The sequence below is a fragment of the Panthera leo genome, chromosome A2 (assembly GCF_018350215.1).
Source record: "Panthera leo isolate Ple1 chromosome A2, P.leo_Ple1_pat1.1, whole genome shotgun sequence".
Taxonomy (NCBI): Eukaryota; Metazoa; Chordata; class Mammalia; order Carnivora; family Felidae; genus Panthera; species Panthera leo.
In genome coordinates, this window is record NC_056680.1 from 162,707,992 (window position 1) to 162,725,499 (window position 17,508).

Consider the following 17,508-nt stretch of genomic DNA (forward strand, 5'->3'; position numbering starts at 1 on the left):
CACGTTTACCTGTAGTGACTTCGGCCATCTCCACTTCATCACCTGGCTGTAAGGGGTCCATTTCAGCAGCTAAGTGTTTACAATACATGCAGATATACTCTTCTTTGAACTGAGACTCCAGCTCGTGATCTGTTGGTTTGTCACATTCTAAGTGAACCCATCTGCAGTGATAAATATATTTAAATAAAATTTTCTAATTTAAAGACAAGTTACTATCTTGGAAAAAAAAGAGGCAATTGCTGAAAACTGGGTATAGGAAGGGTTAAGGGTAATAGAAGAGAGGTTGTAGGGGTTGGCAACTGGTGAAGGTTCTAGAAAAGGAACTGGCATTTTTAGATGTCATTCAAAGGTGTTCACATGTTTTTACTTCCATATCTTTAAACTATTTCCTCCTTACTTTTCCCTCTCAATGCTCATTTCAGGTCTTTCGCCCATTCCCTTCCTTCTGCCTTCCAGACTCATAAATATGTAATTTCATTTCATCTTTAACAGTACTCAGTACTAAAAGGATTACTGGAGTGATAAAAGCTTGGAGCGCAAAGATATATGACAGCACAAATGATCGCGTGGATAGAAGAACTGACAAAACACTTCAGTGGGAGAACTGTGTCTTCTTACCTCTTGCACATATTACAGTGAAGCATGTCTTTCTGCAATTCTGGATGGTAGCACTTCCCACAGAAAGGACATAAGTTATCCTGTTGTTGGTAACAACTGTCACATACCAAGCAATTGTGGTGCCACTGAGAACTAGATCGTGTGCCACACTCTACACATATTCTGCAATTCTAAACACCAGAAAAAATGAAAACAAAAACAGTTTGTTATGCATTTGTATTGCAGTTCTGGTGCGAACCTTTTTGAAATCAATGAAACATTCGTACATTATACATTAAGCTTTAATTTTCTTGACACTCGTTTAGGATGTATGTTTTTGAAAAGGCAGTGTGTTTTTGAACATCTGAGGAGACATCATTCAATTTGCACTAAAACCTCCAGGAAAACATAAATAGGGGCTAGAGACATCCAAGAAAGCATAAATAGGGAAGGAGGAAAACCAAGAACATAGCAACCCAAACTTCAAAAAAAAAAAAAAACAAAAACAAAAACAAAAACAAAAACAAAAACAAAAAAAAAACCTATCCCCGAATCAGGAGGCAGCTTCTGTGAACTAAGTGTTCGACTCCGTGCTGGGAAAACACACCGGTACTTCATCTGCCTGTCGGTGGCTCAGGAACTAAAAACAAGAATTCGCACGAAAGAACTATCATGACCCACTCCAAATGACCTGGAGTCCAAAAGTGTGAACGTAATCTCTCCACATCAAAATCCAATTACGGCTTCTCACATTTTCAAACAGGAAGCCCTATCCTTACCGAAGCAGGACTGGTTACAGAGCACAAGGCCTGCCAGAAGCCTGCCAAACTCTCTCCTACACCTTTAGCCAACTTGTCTTAAAATCCTGGGCACACAGCTGATAAACTGTGAGTTCTCGTTATCCACCCCAATTTTTCAATCTAAGACACCAGAAACAAAAGGAATTGTACTTTCTGAGCTGCTGAGTATGAAAGATTTGCCGATCAAAAAAAGAGAAACTAGCATGAACCACAAATTCGCTAAAGTCTTACAGTTTTAAAACAAATATGCTCATAAATATTGAGGCAAAAATCCTGAATAAAATATGAGCAAATGGAGATTATACTAGATATGCAAGAATGGCTAAATATTAGAAAATCTATTAATAAAATCTGACATATTATTAGGTCTGAAAAGAAAAAATAAATGACTGCATTTCAACAGATGCTGAAAAAAACCTTTGGAAAAAAAGTAAAGCCGTAAACAAAAAAAACAAAAAAAAGAGAGAGAGAGAGAGAGAGAAGAAAAAAACCTCTTCAGAAAAATAAAAACAGAGGAGTATTTTCTAAATGTGATATACATACATATCCCGATCCTAAAGCCAGCATTTTATTTAAGTGGAGAACCCTAGAGGCATTCCCACCAAGGTCAGGAAGAAAGCAAGGATGCCACCTACCTCGACTACTATCTAATTAACCTGGTTCTGAAGCCAATGTAAACCATGAAACAAATGAAAACAACAGGAAAAGAAACAAAACTATCCCTGGATGACAAGATAGCACTTGGAAAATCCTAGAGAATCAGTCATAAATTCAATAAAAGAACTTAACAAAGTCGGATATACAATTTTGGGTTCAAGAGGTAAGAATTAACATATTCACGTGTACATAATTTATAAATAATGAATTTACACCAATGACTCCAGTTCTGACCCCTCCCACTGAATTCTTGCTTTCTCCCATTCATTTTGTATCTGTATTCTTCTCTCGTCCCAACAACACCAACACATTTACTCAACGGCTCAAATAAACAAACCTACCTCGGTTTGCTCTCAGTAACAGATTTTATTCCCTTTTTATTTTTTTAAAAATATATAGGATATTAACATACTCTCAAAAGTCAAAGTTATATAAAAAGTTCTACTCAGAACTGTCATTTATAATTATACACATGTGTGAGTACAGACACATTTATTTGTATACATATGTGTGTGTGTTTACACACGATGTATTTCCTGTCCCATCTGCTGAAAAGACAAAGAAACAAACACACCCACAGCAATGAGCACATCTTGCACCCACTTTCCACCAAAGGAACCGGACCCACTTATGGAAAAGTGGGCTGATTCCCCGGGCGGAGCAGGAAGGTGTACGATGAGCTTGGGACATCTTGTTATGCCAAAACGTAATGGAAGTATTCAAATAAATGGTGAGGACATGTCACAAAACCACAGAAGCCAGCCTGAAGAGGCCACCAAGGGCAAATATGGGACAATCTGAGTGTAAAATGAATTAGGTAAAGAATTATAAATTACTGAAAATAATGGAAATTTCTCAATGTTGACAATAAACAAATAATTGTGGCATGTAATAAAAGGGAGAGTTCTTGCTTATAGTAGAGTGCAGAGGGCTGACTGGTAAATGCCAAGAAATGCTAGGGCTACAAAAGCATCTCTTTAAAACCAACAGGTAAAAATGCATCAAACAAGGGTTCCTAAGGTCTTGGAGGAAATATCCTAAAAATGCTCTTGGGAGCAAGATATTCACATGGTCTTAACTATCTTCTCATATGTTTTATTACATCGAGAGAAAAACAAACAAACAGTGAAGAAGTTTGACAGCAGCTTAACCAAATTATCAGAGTTCACATCACCTATGAGGGTGAGATCAGCACCACGTGCCTCTAGCAGGGATACCCCGAGAAGGGCACATCGTCACTTATACAGTCATCTGACCAAGAACACGTGACTACCTAATTATGAAGAAGTATTAGACAAAGGCAAAATGAGACAAGTTCTACTTGGAGGAAAAAAAACAAAAACAGGTATGTGGGGAAGAACTCTATTCTTCAAAAATGTCAATATCGGAAAGACAGAGAAGGGCTTAGGAAAACTTCCAGATTAAAAGAGTCAAAGAGAGAACTAAACAGAATACCTCACCCTAGACCAGATCTTGGAACCTGCATGGGAGGGGGCGAATGCTATATGGGATGTTAGATCAAGTGACAAAATTGAAATATGGATAAGAGATTAGATGAAAATACTTACACTGATATAAACATATGAAATTGGTAGCCTGTGCTGTGATTCTGTAAGAATATCCCTACTGCGAGGAAATACACACTGAAGTGTTTAAGGGCAAAGGGGGCACGGTATATATAACAACCCTCAAATGGTTCAGGGCAAAAAAAGAGTTGGGGGAAGGAGAAGAAAGAAAGAGGGTGTACAATGATACTGAAACCCTAACAACGGTAAATCTTGGGAAATGGCATATGGGTGTTTTTATTTTTCCAACTTCTAAAGTTTGAAATTATTTCAAAATAATTTTTAAAAATGCATGACGTGTCAACACACAAGCATTCTTGACAGAGAAACTAGAAAAAGAACCTACCCGACAATGACTGGTATACAATAAAGTTCCTAAAAAGACCACCCCCGTCTTCAGAGCCCCCCATCTTCAGCGTGAGCAGCCTCACTAGTCTGCCCCCTCCCAAAAGGCAGACCTCGAACCTGCAGCACAGTGCCTGACATACAGCAGGCCTCCCAATGTTAAATAAACGAATGAATTATGACAAAAGACTACAGACATCTATGAAAAAATTTGACAACTGAGAAAGAGGATCATTCTCTCAAGCTGCACAGTGGATAAGACTTCCTGTGGAAAAACTCCACGATGATTATTTGGGTACTTAATTCAGGCATTACATGGCACTTTACAGGCATCACCTCCCTAAATCCAACACCACTGTGAGGGAAGTTCTACTCACATTCTCTAGGGGAGAAAGACTGGCTTAAGGAAGTAAAACACTTTGCCAAAGATCCTGTATTTAGTCACTAGAAGAGTGGGGCTGACTCCCCAGCCTCATCTTTTACCCACGTTGTAATACCTCCACAGAGCAGAATTAAAACAAAACTATGTATTCTCAGCAAGATTATACACGATTCAGTCACTGTGAAAGAGCACGGCAGACTATTATAGACGGCAAATCAGGAAGAGAGCAAGCAAGACAAAGATAAAAGAGAACAGCGGCAAGAAATACACCCAGACTTCTGAAGACATTTTCCCAGATAACAAAAAACACAGCAAAGATGATAATGTTTCCTTATTTTAAGAAGGAAACAAAATTACTAGATGTTACTGAAGATTATTTAAGAGACCGTAAAGATGGCAAATGTAAAGAGAAAAAGAAGAAAAAAAGGCAAAGTTAACCAACACTTCCTTAGACCTTTTCTTTGGCCAGACTAGAGACTGACCGTGGTCAGCACGTTCCAGGTAACGCTAATTCATGTAGAACCGCAATCAGATACAGTCTCAAAACAACTTATTCCGAGTAACTGACAAAAACGAAGATCCCAAAGCTCTTAGTAAAAAAAGGATTTTAATTAAGTGAATGTCTTAAAAGAAAAAAAAAAAGGAAAAGTTTTCTTCTGTGATACCACAAACTGGAGGGGGGGGGGGGGGGGGGGGAGTTTCCACAACATAAAAAAGAAAAAGTTATAAAACAAAGTAATACCAAAACAACTTCTTGTGGTAGTCTAAAGGCAACAACTGTCTCTTTCAGATATGCAGGATTTCAGAAAAATGACTATTCCATAACCAAGAATCCAAACAACTGGGGGCTAAATGAGACTGGAATTTATAAAGAAACGACATTTTTTGCAAGGAAAACGTGACAACGTTTACAGTCTTAATATAAGACAAAGAAAGGAAAGGAAGGAAAATTTCTCACTTCTTCATTTTCAGTAATAAGTGGGAGAAGAAAACATTTATACTTTCAACATCTATAACTCAGCATTCATAAAATAAGATTCTTAACTGCAAATTATTGCAGGAAATAAAGGGAACAGAAAAACAGAAAGGAAATCAAAAGAACCAATTTGTCTTAAAATAGCCAAGCATCTCAATAGCAACCATTAATCTCAATAGTTAAGTCTATTAAACCTTTCAAAGAATACTTTTAAAATGACACAAAATAAAAAGCTGTGAAAAGATACATTCAACTGGCAAACTAAAGCCCTATAAGGCCATATGGCCAGGCAAACAAAAGTAGCTGGTTCCTTGCATTCACCCCCTCCAAAAAAAGGCATTACACAATAGAGTAGCTTTACACTGATAAAAAGCACAACATATCAACACTGACCTGACCCACTTGCTAGAGAACGACAAAATATTAGTTTTGTTTATAAAAGAAAAAGTAAACTACAAAGAAAAACTGATGAGAAAAACTGCAGCGATCAATTTTATGTACATCCTGATATGTTGTGGAATCAACTAGTCAAACAACAAAAAGGACTTTATCTGTATGAAATTAATAAACACAAATACTACACCTTAAAGTCACTCTTTGTGAAAAAGAAAACTACACCGGTTAATTATTGGATCAAATACAATTAGAGCAGAAATTTACATGCTTAAGTATGACTTAAAAATAGATACAGTGATTAGTTCAGATGTACACAGAGACAGTAACAAATACAGCAAATTCGAGTGCAGCCAAAGCTATAATCGAAGGTAAATGTATAGTCTTAAATGTACTTTTTCTCCTTAGAAAAGTAAAGAAAACGAATTATGAATTCAACTTCCTATTTCGGAAAACAAGCAAGGCAAGTACAGGTACGTAAAGATGAAAGCATAAACATACAAATCTGCCGACAGCAGGTTTTTTTCTGTGGCCCAATAATCAAGACGAGAAAACAAGCGAACCCAGGAAAGCGCGGGCCCTGCAGACAGGAAGGAACCGGAATTGACGAGAGGCCGACTGCTGCCCCACCTCGTCGGCCCCCAGGCCCCGCCTTCCGGGAGCCACACCGGAGTGCAGTTACCGCAGGATCTCCGTCCCCAGGGAAGAGGCCCCTCTCCTAGCCCCACCCTCGGGTGGCGGCCCGGAACTCAGCGCCCACCGCCCTGGAACCGGGAGACGGCCGGACCGGACGCAAGTTCCAGGTGGCCCAGACCTGCGGTGGGCGGGGCCTTGGCGCAGGTGCTCGGCTTCCTCCGCCCTCCCCCACCCCCTCACCCAGTCCTCGGGGTCCTACAGGTGAGCTCGCTCCCCTTTCCAAGGCCTTCCTGAGACAGCAAACAACCTCCCACCCCTGCTGGGCCAGCACACCTTTCCAGCCTCTAGAGGCAGCCTCAGGCCGGTTCTAGCTCACAGCCTGCAGGCCAGCAGCCCAGGAAGCCTCCACCTGGAGCCTGACCCCTCCCCTCGGATTCCGGGGCCGTTTCAGCCACCCACCCACGCCGCCCCTCTGAACGCCGCTAGGCTGAAGTCGAGACAAACCTGGCGGTCCAGAGAAGGGCCGTGCTCGGGTAACGGGAGCGCGTTTCTGTGCCGAGGGGACAAGAAAGTGAGGGTGCAGGTAGACCACAGATGCAGTCCTAGAGGGCTGTTTTCTGAAAATTTGAAATTTTTCATAGAAACGCGAACAACAAAAAAAATTAACTGACCTCCTAGGGTCACACAATGCAGAATGCAGATTTTAACACCTGCATTTAGCTTTTGTATTTATCAAGTGCGTCAAAAGTGTGTGAAAGATGCAAGATTTTACACAGTACAATTATGGCAAGAATGAGCTGTGCGGACAGCACAGGGCGCCACAGAGCCAGCAGAGAGGGTTCCTGTCTGCATATACATCGACTGGCTACAGTTAAAGGGCAAACAACACACCAGTAACTTAAAATGAGGAACTTCTGTTCCCTATTTTAGAAATAATTGGATTGATACCTCATTTAGTACAGATTTCAACTGTACCACAACGGTGCACTCATGAACAAAAAGCTATAGTTACACCGACACTTCATTACATCTATTGTTGAAGGGCTGCTTGTTGGCACTTCGAGGTCTGATTATTCTGAGCTAGTAAACATGGTCAGGACATTATCAATACTATTTTTATACAAATACAAAAGGCATTCTCTGTATCAACGTTATTAAAGCCAGAGGAAAAGCTTACACATTGAACTGAGCATGAGAAAATATCTTTCTTTTAAACCCAATCCTGGCAATTTAGTTTCAAAGCAAAATTGTATGTCAGATTAAATATTTACTTTATACTAGTTTTTTTAAAAGGCAGTGTACATATTGAAGATAAAAAGAAAGTTTACGCCTAGCTTCATGTCTGTTCTATAAAATTGAGATAATAATAATAAAAACTCAACCTGGGGGATGTATAGAGATGGCCTATGGATCTAAAGTCTAGTTTCTTAGCATCTACACACTCATACCAAGTGAAAATTAGATAAGGAATATTTCTTAATTAATCTAGAAAGAAAAGCCCTGCTCCTCAAGGAAGTATAGTCTGACAGCATAGGGAGACAGCATTATACATGGGATAAAACATGGGAAGACAGGAAACCTCAGAGGCACCTGGGTGGCTCAGTTGGTTGAGCATCCGACTCTTGGTTTCGGCTCAGGTCGTCATTTCACGGTTATGGATTCAAGCCCCACATTGCACTGTCAGTGCAGAGCCTGCTTGGGATTCTCTCTCTGTCTCAAAATGAACGTATTTAAAAAAAAAAAAAAAGACAGGAAACCTGAGTTTTATTCCCTATTCTGCTTCTACAAATAAGTAAACTTGGACAATTAACCACTAGGTCCTCACCAGCTCTCATCTAGAATTTATTAGTTTACCCATATGAATTTCAAAGGAAGTACATGGTACATGAACTACTTTTATGATTGAGCCATCCTAGAGAATATCTAAAGAAAAGTCACAGTAAATACTGTTGATAAATATCTTCCAAACGGGGGGAAAAAAAAAAAGTTAGATTCAGTCAGTTGAGACTTAAAGATAAATTTGATCTATCCTTCTAGTTTCACTTGAAGCGTTTAACTATTCTGTGCTTACGTGGACAAATACTTCTAAAATTTGTTGTTTACCTGGTAGAGTACTGACTCTGCCCAGTAGGTAGAGTTGCCAGCCAACCCACAGGGTTTAGAGATGCAGAGGACAGAGCCTCAGTGAATTCCTCAGGAAGCTTAAAGAGACCAGCATGGAACACCTCAGGGTCATAAAGATGCAAGTAACAAAATAGATGGAAGAAGGGAGAATCACGGACTAAAAGACTACCCGGAAAAAGGGAAAAAAAAAAAACTGAAAATGCATCTTAAAGTTGTCATAACCAGGCAGAAAGACCAATATCTTCAGCAATGAAACAATGTCTACAAGACCTCCTCTGACTCTCAAAACCAAGAGAAACGTTAAATATCGTCTAAAAAGTAAAGATCTAATAATCACTTACTAAAACTACCACAGGGGAGGGACATAATATGAATATATACCATATGATTCCAAATATTTAATACAAGTGTACTTACACCCATAAAAATGTGATGTGCATATGAAATCACTACACAATCACCAAAATGTGTGTTTTATCTCTGAATTTTAAGTTACTGAATTTTAAAACTATAGCTCTGTGTTTTCAGTATCTTCATACGAGGCTACTACATTTCAGATAGTTTTCTGGAAAGATTAAAGATAAATCATTCAAAACCAATTTCTAAGCCATGAAGCACCATACATACGTTAACATGTTCATAACAGCATTTTTCATGACAGCTTAAAATTGTAAACAACCCAAAGGTTCACCAACAAGTGATCTGATAAACAATTTATGATCTGTCCACTAACTGGCAATAAAAAGGAGTCACTAATGACATGCACAAAAAATGGGGGTGAGTCTCAAACTATTAATCTTGCTGAGTTTAAAAAGCTAGACCCTCCCCCACCAAGAGTATATACTATACGATATCATTTATATAAAACTCTAGAAAATGCAAATTAACCAATGGTGAGTGACAGCACAGTGCCTGGAAGACAGGGGCGGCGGGGGAGGGTGAACAGCTGGAAAAGAGGGATTCCCAAGGAACACCATGAAACTTTTAGGGGTGATGAATCTGGTCATTATCTTGGAAGGTGATGACGGTTTCATAAATGTATACACGTATAATTAAATTACAGACTTTAAATATGTGCAGTTTATTGAATATTAATTATACATCCATAAAGCTGTTGTTTTTTTTAAAGTTGATGATGATGTATAGATTTGAATAGGTATCCGATTTGTCTGGTCTATATGAAAAGCATACAGATGATGATATTTTTCTTAAAAACATAAACAACTTACTTTGCATTTCCAGCCATTGGTTGGTACTGATTTCATAACTGGTTGAAGACAAAAAGTATGATACCCTTTGTCACACGTATCACACACTAGCATCTTGCTATCTTCTCCCGATTGTCTAAAAAATAAGATAGCATTAATGATGCCTTATCTTTAAACTTATGTTTATAACATAAGTAATCATGAAAAGAATCAGTCCTAGGACCTGCCCAGTTCATAAATACCTCAGTGTCTGTTTCGTCTACACTCACAGAATGATAGAGGTAACCCCCTGGAGGATGAAACAGACATCTTCCTAAGGTCCCTACAGGACTATCCTTACTGAGTGCTCACCTGTGGTGAACCTGCTTTAGCCAGGTTAGGGTTCCTGCAGAGAAGGAAGGTTAAGGGAACATGAAGGACTCTGGCCTTTATTTTTTAAACATCTCAGTAAACACCCTTTCTAGGGGAAGGAGCTGTAACTGACAGGTGATGCTGCACGGGAAGGAACAAGCGTTGGCATCATGAATCGGAAAGACATTGTCATGTAATAAAAAGAGGATAGAATTTGGCATCAGACCTATATTTGTATTCAGACTGCTGTTCCACTAGTTGTGTGACTCCTGAGTAAAATTCACTTGAGTCCTCTTGGTTTCAGGTATAAAATGTGAACAAAAGACACTGAGAATTAAATATAAATTCTGGTTGAAGAGCTTAGACTATCCACTGAGCATTGGTACTAAATAAACAGGTGTTAAGAATCATCTCTTCAAAATTATTAAGAATTGCAGTCAAAAAACCTCAACTCTTTTCCCTGAATGCTCTTCTGCCCCAAAGATCGGGCCCCTGCCCTACAGCATGAGCTCTGCCTGGATTCCTGGCTATCAGCCACTCTCAGAGACTAAGAATTTACTTCAAGAGGACGGGAAAAGAAAAACTGGGGAATGCAAGAAGAAGAGTGGAGAGAGGAGCCGCTGAGTAACACCTGGGGACAAACAGAAGTAAACAGGAAGATGGGTTAGTTGGCCTCTAGTTATTTCTTATTCATTTTAACAAATTCTACACATAAAATTGCACGTTTTATCTCTTTAGCTATGTGGAAAGATCTTCGAGGAAAAGCAATCTTTCTTCAAGTTCTCTTATTCCTTCCCAAGAAACTAGGCACAGATAACAAGGTATCAAATACATGTTTGCTGATATTTTAATTTTTAACCAAAATATAAAAGCACATGGTCCTATTCATTCCACATACTTGTTAAGATATCGATGCTGCCTGTTATCGAATTAAATTAGAAATAAAACAGACTGATCATGGCAGTGGTGGGCATAATTTCTCCTGTTACAAAAGTCCTTGGCTTGTAAACAATTTGAAGACTGCTATAGATGCAGATAACTTCCCCAAATTATCATGCTAATTAGTAGCAGGAGAAAAAAAAAAAAATCACAAAAAAGACTGGAGAAATAACCAAAGGATGGAATACAACAAATAGGAAGAGATAATCCCATTCCAAATGTTTACATGCCATACAGCAACTGTGCTTCAGTATTATGGTGACCAGGGTCTACTGAAGGTAACTGTCTTCAGATATATACAGGTTTCTTTTTTTCTTTTTTTCTTTTTTTTTTTTAAGTAGTCTTAGTATAAATAATTCTTCCTAGGATGGAAATTGAAACACATCACTGATTCTTTCACTCGCTCTCATATAACTTTCTGCAATTAGAGGTTTATTTTCCTATTAAGTCTCCACCCCAGTCTCTCTCAAAATTAGTTGCTTTGTTTTTCTAATGCTTCTTTTAAATTGTTAATATCATTCATTTAAAATGTTTGGCAAATTTAAATGAGTTTTTTAGGCAACCAGAGGAATTTAAAATTATGAAAATTAGTTTTTGTTTAGACTTGTTTCAAAATAATATAAATGTTAATATCTAGTAATTTTTTAAAGACATGATGAAGTCAGTGGGAATGAATATAGCTGCAGTATGAACAATCTTTATCATATTACACAAACCTTTAGCACCTAATAATAGGGTCTCTCTTAAACTCAATACACACCTTTGAGTTGAAATTAAAACTTACTTGCAGTTCTGGCACACTTTGCACTCAGGACATTGCCAACCTGCACGTTTTAATGGAGTAACCGCTATATCCAGGCACATTCCATGATAGTGCTGACCACAAGTAGTACAAAAGAACTGATCTAAGAGGTCTCCCGGGCTGTCGCACACTGCACAGTTTGCATCTTCCTTTGCTATAATTAACAGTAAAACAATGAAATTGTTGTAGAAGAGTTTAATATTTTTCTGACTTTACAGTTTAAAAATCACTTGAAGGGAATTTGCATGGTAAACCTTTCAGACACTCGATGTTATCCACATTGAACTGATATCCAATCAGAATAAGGTCTCAGGAAAAACACTAATGTATTTAGTCTAAAATTAATTACATTAAATTTAATCATATAGTTTTGACGTAGTTTATTTGTGCCTACATCTACCTGAGACCAGAGCAGTTCTTATCTAATTTTATATCCCTGGTACCAATGACGGTGCTGGACACCTACTAAATTCTCAACATATGCTTGCTGAAAAGAACCAAACAGGAAAATATCAACTGAGAAAATGCCTTGCAGTGCAAAAAGAACCATTTTATTTGGATGTTAAATGTATTTTAAAATTAACAAGATAAGTCAAGAGACAATTAAGAAATGTTAATATCAACTAAATTAAGTGCTTCTTAAGCATAAACAGACTGATTTTTATTCAGATCAAATACTGGTTTTTTTAATACTAGAAAACATCGTATGAAGGAGAATATTAAAGATGGAAACTACGTATTTGTACACAAATACAAAACTTCATATACTAATTCTATATTAATTGCCAGTTTGTAAAAAAGTATTAAAATCTAGGTAATCACGGACATCCTCTATCCCCAGATATGGATTAAAAGAAATAGCACTTTTTAAGCTCTTTTACCATCTATAACAAAAATGTAACAATAAACTGTCCTGCCAAGTACACAGTTAAACTCATGCATAATTACAGTAAGAAAAATCATGTTCTAAAATCATACTAATTTGATGATATATATAAGTATGTCTACATGTGACACATACTAAATGGTTTGATTAGCTGATGATCTGAAGACTTTTAAATTGTATAGACGAACGTTTTTTTCCCCTCCCTTTTACTTTTTGAAGGTTTGGTCAGTCCTCTCTGGCTATAAGCCCTTTCCACCTTGTTTTTTTGCCAGTCAAGCATCTTGAAGCAGAGTAATCATCTATTCCTTTTACTTGACAAACTGGTTTTATAAGCCATAGAATCTCTAATATACAGACTTTTGCTCTTTCCTTTAGAGTCCTTTTAAAATGGTAGAAACCATTCGCAGTCCAGAACCAAGCCCTGGAGTGTACCTGGCCCTGCAGCTGGAGCCCTGGCAGCTGCACACCTGCCGTGTACCTGGCGCCACCCTCAGGAGGCTACCAATGATCTATGAAATCCAATGGTTACTTTTCAGACCTCTTTTTATCCTTTGCAGCATTTACATCACTATCCACTCCCACAGTAAAGTCCCTTCTCTTGGCTTCTATGATGGCAACTTTCTCCTGAACTCCCCTCAGGCTTCCCATGCCTCCATCTCACCTCCCACGTTGGCTTCTGGACCCCTACGGTCCCTCTAAATGCTGGAGTACTTTAGGGTTTCATCCTGTTCCATGGTTTCCCTTTGCGATCAACTCCCATGATTCCCAAATCTGTACCACTAGCCCCAAACTTCCTTCTAAATTATAAGATGTTATTCTCAAGTCTCACTGGACCTCAATAGCCAGATGTTCTAAAAATACTCAAAACTTAACACCTCTAAAATAAAACACTTTTAAAATCTAAACCTCTCCTGTTTTTCTCAATCATTCTGGGTAAAGGCAGAAACTTTAGTCTCACTATTCCTCTTCCCTGACCCAACACATCCAAGTAGACACCAATTCCTACTGAGGAAACTTCCTATATATCCTTCTTCCTTCAATTTGTATAGTTCAGTCCAGCCCACTTTGCCTTGGTAATTACAGTATCTTCTAAATGGGATCCCTGTTGACGGATCTGACCTTCTCGCTAATCATCTACACATCTCGAGTAAGTTTTCAAAATTGTGAATCTAATTGTTATGCCCTGCTTAAATTTTTACCAATACCCACCTTTTCACCTAAGAGGAAAAAAAAGTAAAAATTTTCTAGCATAAAGTTGGGGGGGGGGGGGGGGAGAGCCCTTACCTCCCTTTCCAGTGAAATCCGAGGACCACGCACTATTCCTGGTGACAACAAGCAGCTTGCTATGCACATTAACACACATGCTGTTCAGTGCCCGTGTGCTCATATACATGGTTGTCACTGCTTGAAATTTTGTCCCTTTACTGTGCCCCTAACCTTTTCCAAAGAGGTCTTCAAAACTCTGCTCTCACATAGCCCAAAGAGGCCTTCAAAACTCTGCTCACATAGCCCTGAATATCTAATGTTACCACACCTAAATATCCATTTAGTTGCTGAGTATACCTTTTCCCCAAATGCTGAGAATAAACTGTTATAAAATCAAGTGATTATAACACAATATTATGAACACTTAAAGGGTAGGGACCTTGTCTTTTTCAACTTTGTATCCTCTTTTATTAAATAGGTCTTAAATCACTTTTAAATGACTCTTTGACCGGCATTTAAAATAAGTCGTTAATCTAAAAATGGAAATGTCATAAATTAGTTCATTTTTGATAGAAATCACATAATAGGGTCGATTTTTTTTAACACTAAAAGAGAGTGCCAATATTTAGTCATTCAAGCTATGTACATTTAAAAACTAACCTTTTATTTTTTTGCCTACTCAAAACAGAAATTGAAGCAAATACTACATTCTGATGATCAGACACTACTCAGTTCATCTTTCTACTGTAAACATGCAAGGAACACTGTGTGAAATGCTTCTGTGAAACGTTCCAGAGTTTGCTATTCTGACACTTAACTTGCCATGGTAGCTACTGGTCACATGTGGCCACTGAGCAACGGAAACGTGATTGTCCAAAGTGACATGTGCTATGCGTTTAAACTGCACCCCAGATTCCAAAGACTTACTAGGAAGAAAGTAATGTCAAATATCAAAAGTTTTTACTGCTTACATGTTAAAATATCAATATTTTGGACACACTGGATTAAATGTGTTTTTTTCTGAACTGTAATTTAACATTTTTAGCATGAATACTAGAAAAACAGTACTTACGTTGCTCACGTCATATTTCTAGCGCACAGCACTGTGCACCACACTAAGCAAAGCCCATTCTACACTAAGATAACCGTGTGTATCACTGCGGCAGAAATTACTATGACAGTTGACAGCAGTTCCTTAATGACAACACGATCATGCTGTTTTGATTAGTAGGGATCACTGGTAATAAATGAGACAAAGAAACACATCCACATGATACACTCGGTCTAAAAACATTTACCATGCGTTATGTAAAAATAATAACAGAAAAAAGCACTACGTCAAGAAATGAAGTCGGCTTCAACCATTTCCCCATTCAGGGAGAAGACAAGTACAGAAATACTAAAAGAGGCTTTTGGAAGTCATGCAAAAGATGCTATTACTGGACAGCTGTAGTGTCATGTGAGAAATAAGCATATAGACATATACATACATATATGTCCGTAAGCCACAGGGAAACTAAGTTTGAAGCAGTAATTAAACAACTAGGTGAAACGTTTCTTTAAGCAATTGAAAAAGCAGAAGGGATGGAGTGAAAGACTAAAAGCTAAAGCTAACTTGAGAGAAAACAGGAGTTAAATCCAGGTCAATGTGGCTCCCGAGATCAAGCTCTTCACTAATGGATATTTCCTCCCACCGGAAGGACAACCAAGGGGAGGAATGTCTGCGCAGGTACGAAGGTAAGAAGGAAAGTGCCAGCAGAGGCACGCAGCGAGGAGACTAACTGATGCAGGAGGAGCGAGAAGAGAGCAGGAGAAACAGAGCTGTGGACAAGGTCATTTCCAGTGACAGCGGTGACAAGAGAAGAGACGGAGGAAAAGATGAGAACACTGGGCCTACGTGAGAAGACCCTGTCCCAGACCGCTTCACTCGGTCAAGCTGGAAGGGGAGACGACCACTCCTGCGTCAGAAGCAAAGCCCTGGCGAAGAGCCACAGCAAGTCAAACTGCTGCCAGGCAGGGTCCAGCTAAGGGTCCATCAGCACAGCTCTGTGAGCTCCGCCAACGTCCCGGCACCTTCATCTCTGTTCGCGTTACTGGCAGGACACTGCGGTGGCCTAAATGGAATCACTAGAAAGAAAACGTAAATCACGGATGTTGTCCAGAGAGGCTGGCCCACAGAGTAGGCAGGTAAATAAAAGAAAGGTCAGGAACCGACAGCATTTCAGGTAACAGAAAGGCAGCAAGACTTGGTACCAAGAGACACACAACCAAGAAAGGGAGGTTCGAGTTAAAAGCTTAAATGAAGTAAAACAATTTAAAGCTGAACGATGAAGGTAAATTCACTGGGGGAGGGGAGTGAAGGAAGAGAGACCGTATTCCCCCATTTGAACCCTTCGAAATCTTCTCAGTGTAGACAGAAGAAGTAAACCCTTCCCTTGTCGCAAGGCCTAAGTGAGGGAGTCTGTGCTCACTCTGCTGTTGTCTCCACAGTCACTAGCAGACGCTGTGTTCCAGGCACAGGGACTAGCTGCCACTCCCCAATCCTGCGCCAGGCCCACCACCCCTCAAGACCTGTGCAGTAGTTCACTCTTTCTGGAAGGTTCTTTCCTCTGATCTTACATGTTTGGCTCCTTGCCATTTGGCATTCCCGCAGAAGCAAAATGCCACTCAGGAAATAGATCTGGCTACAGCTCTGAAATGGATATTAGTGTAAAACTTCCAGACAAGGTTCGTATACACTGGCATTGTCATGTGAATGATGATGAGGCCGTGACCAGCATTTATCCATGACAAAACGCCCTACAACTGTTTTCTGATAAAAATCTCAGCATTGCTCCCAGAGGCTCACTTTGCTGGAATTTCTTTCTAATGAGGTCCTCCCCCCCCCACCCCCCGCCAGCTTCCATAAAAAGATGTCACTCCAACTCCTAACTCAGCTATCAAGCATGTTGCTCTACATTTAGGCAGTAGCATGAAGTATTATACTCAATGTATATGCAGAACTTGGGTCTTAGATAAGAGCTGGAATAACTACCATTTTGTAAAGCAATTCATATATACAAGGTAAACTGCTACATGTTTTCATTAATTGTTATTTAACCCTCACAGTAACACTCTGTTTAAGCCCCACAAAAATATTTATGAAAGATTTTATGGAGACTATCTTGTAAATTACTACAATACACTCTATCTGCAATGTTCTCTATATCCTTGGATTAAGACAGATAGTCAGAAAGCTGTGTATACAGATTGCACTGTTTAAGATACTTGAGGAATAGAACTTACTCAATTGGGCTTTGGTTTCACGCCACTGGCTTATTTTGAGGGCTGTTATAAGAAATTGCCCTGTGGGATTTGTTTCGCTGCAGTGTATAGTGTACATATAGTCTCAGCATCAAGTGAATTCTTTTGACATTGCCATGAATCAGGTCACTGTTCATATTCCCCTCTTTGTGTTGATGGCTGGAGAGCTCTGGAGCCGAGTTGGTGGCTTAGATCTAGGAAGCATGCATTTATTGCTCAAAATACCAATGTCACTATTACCATCATATTTATACTACCCTTACTTTCCCATGGCCAAATTTCCTTGCGTATTTTTAGTTTTATTTTATCCTACTATTCACGTATTTTTATGAGTCTCC

The 17,508-nt window shown here is 39.0% G+C and overlaps 1 protein-coding gene and 1 long non-coding RNA gene across 24 annotated transcripts in view; one reads left to right on the forward strand and one right to left on the reverse strand.

The window, feature by feature from the left end:
* Positions 1 to 17,508, reverse strand: part of KMT2C (lysine methyltransferase 2C) — a 283,726-nt gene that overhangs the window by 109,431 nt on the left and 156,787 nt on the right. For all 23 annotated transcript variants that reach the window (XM_042927176.1, XM_042927161.1, XM_042927160.1 and 20 more), the window contains 4 exons: positions 11,758 to 11,929; positions 9,705 to 9,819; positions 619 to 788; positions 10 to 161 (listed from right to left, as the gene is read on the reverse strand). In XM_042927176.1, the coding sequence (XP_042783110.1) occupies positions 10 to 161; positions 619 to 788; positions 9,705 to 9,819; positions 11,758 to 11,929 (609 nt within the window). The remainder of the gene's footprint in view (positions 1 to 9; positions 162 to 618; positions 789 to 9,704; positions 9,820 to 11,757; positions 11,930 to 17,508) is intronic.
* LOC122213031 lies at positions 10,523 to 14,563 on the forward strand. The gene is made up of 2 exons (XR_006199391.1): positions 10,523 to 10,697; positions 13,037 to 14,563. It is a non-coding gene; the product is annotated as an uncharacterized LOC122213031 (long non-coding RNA).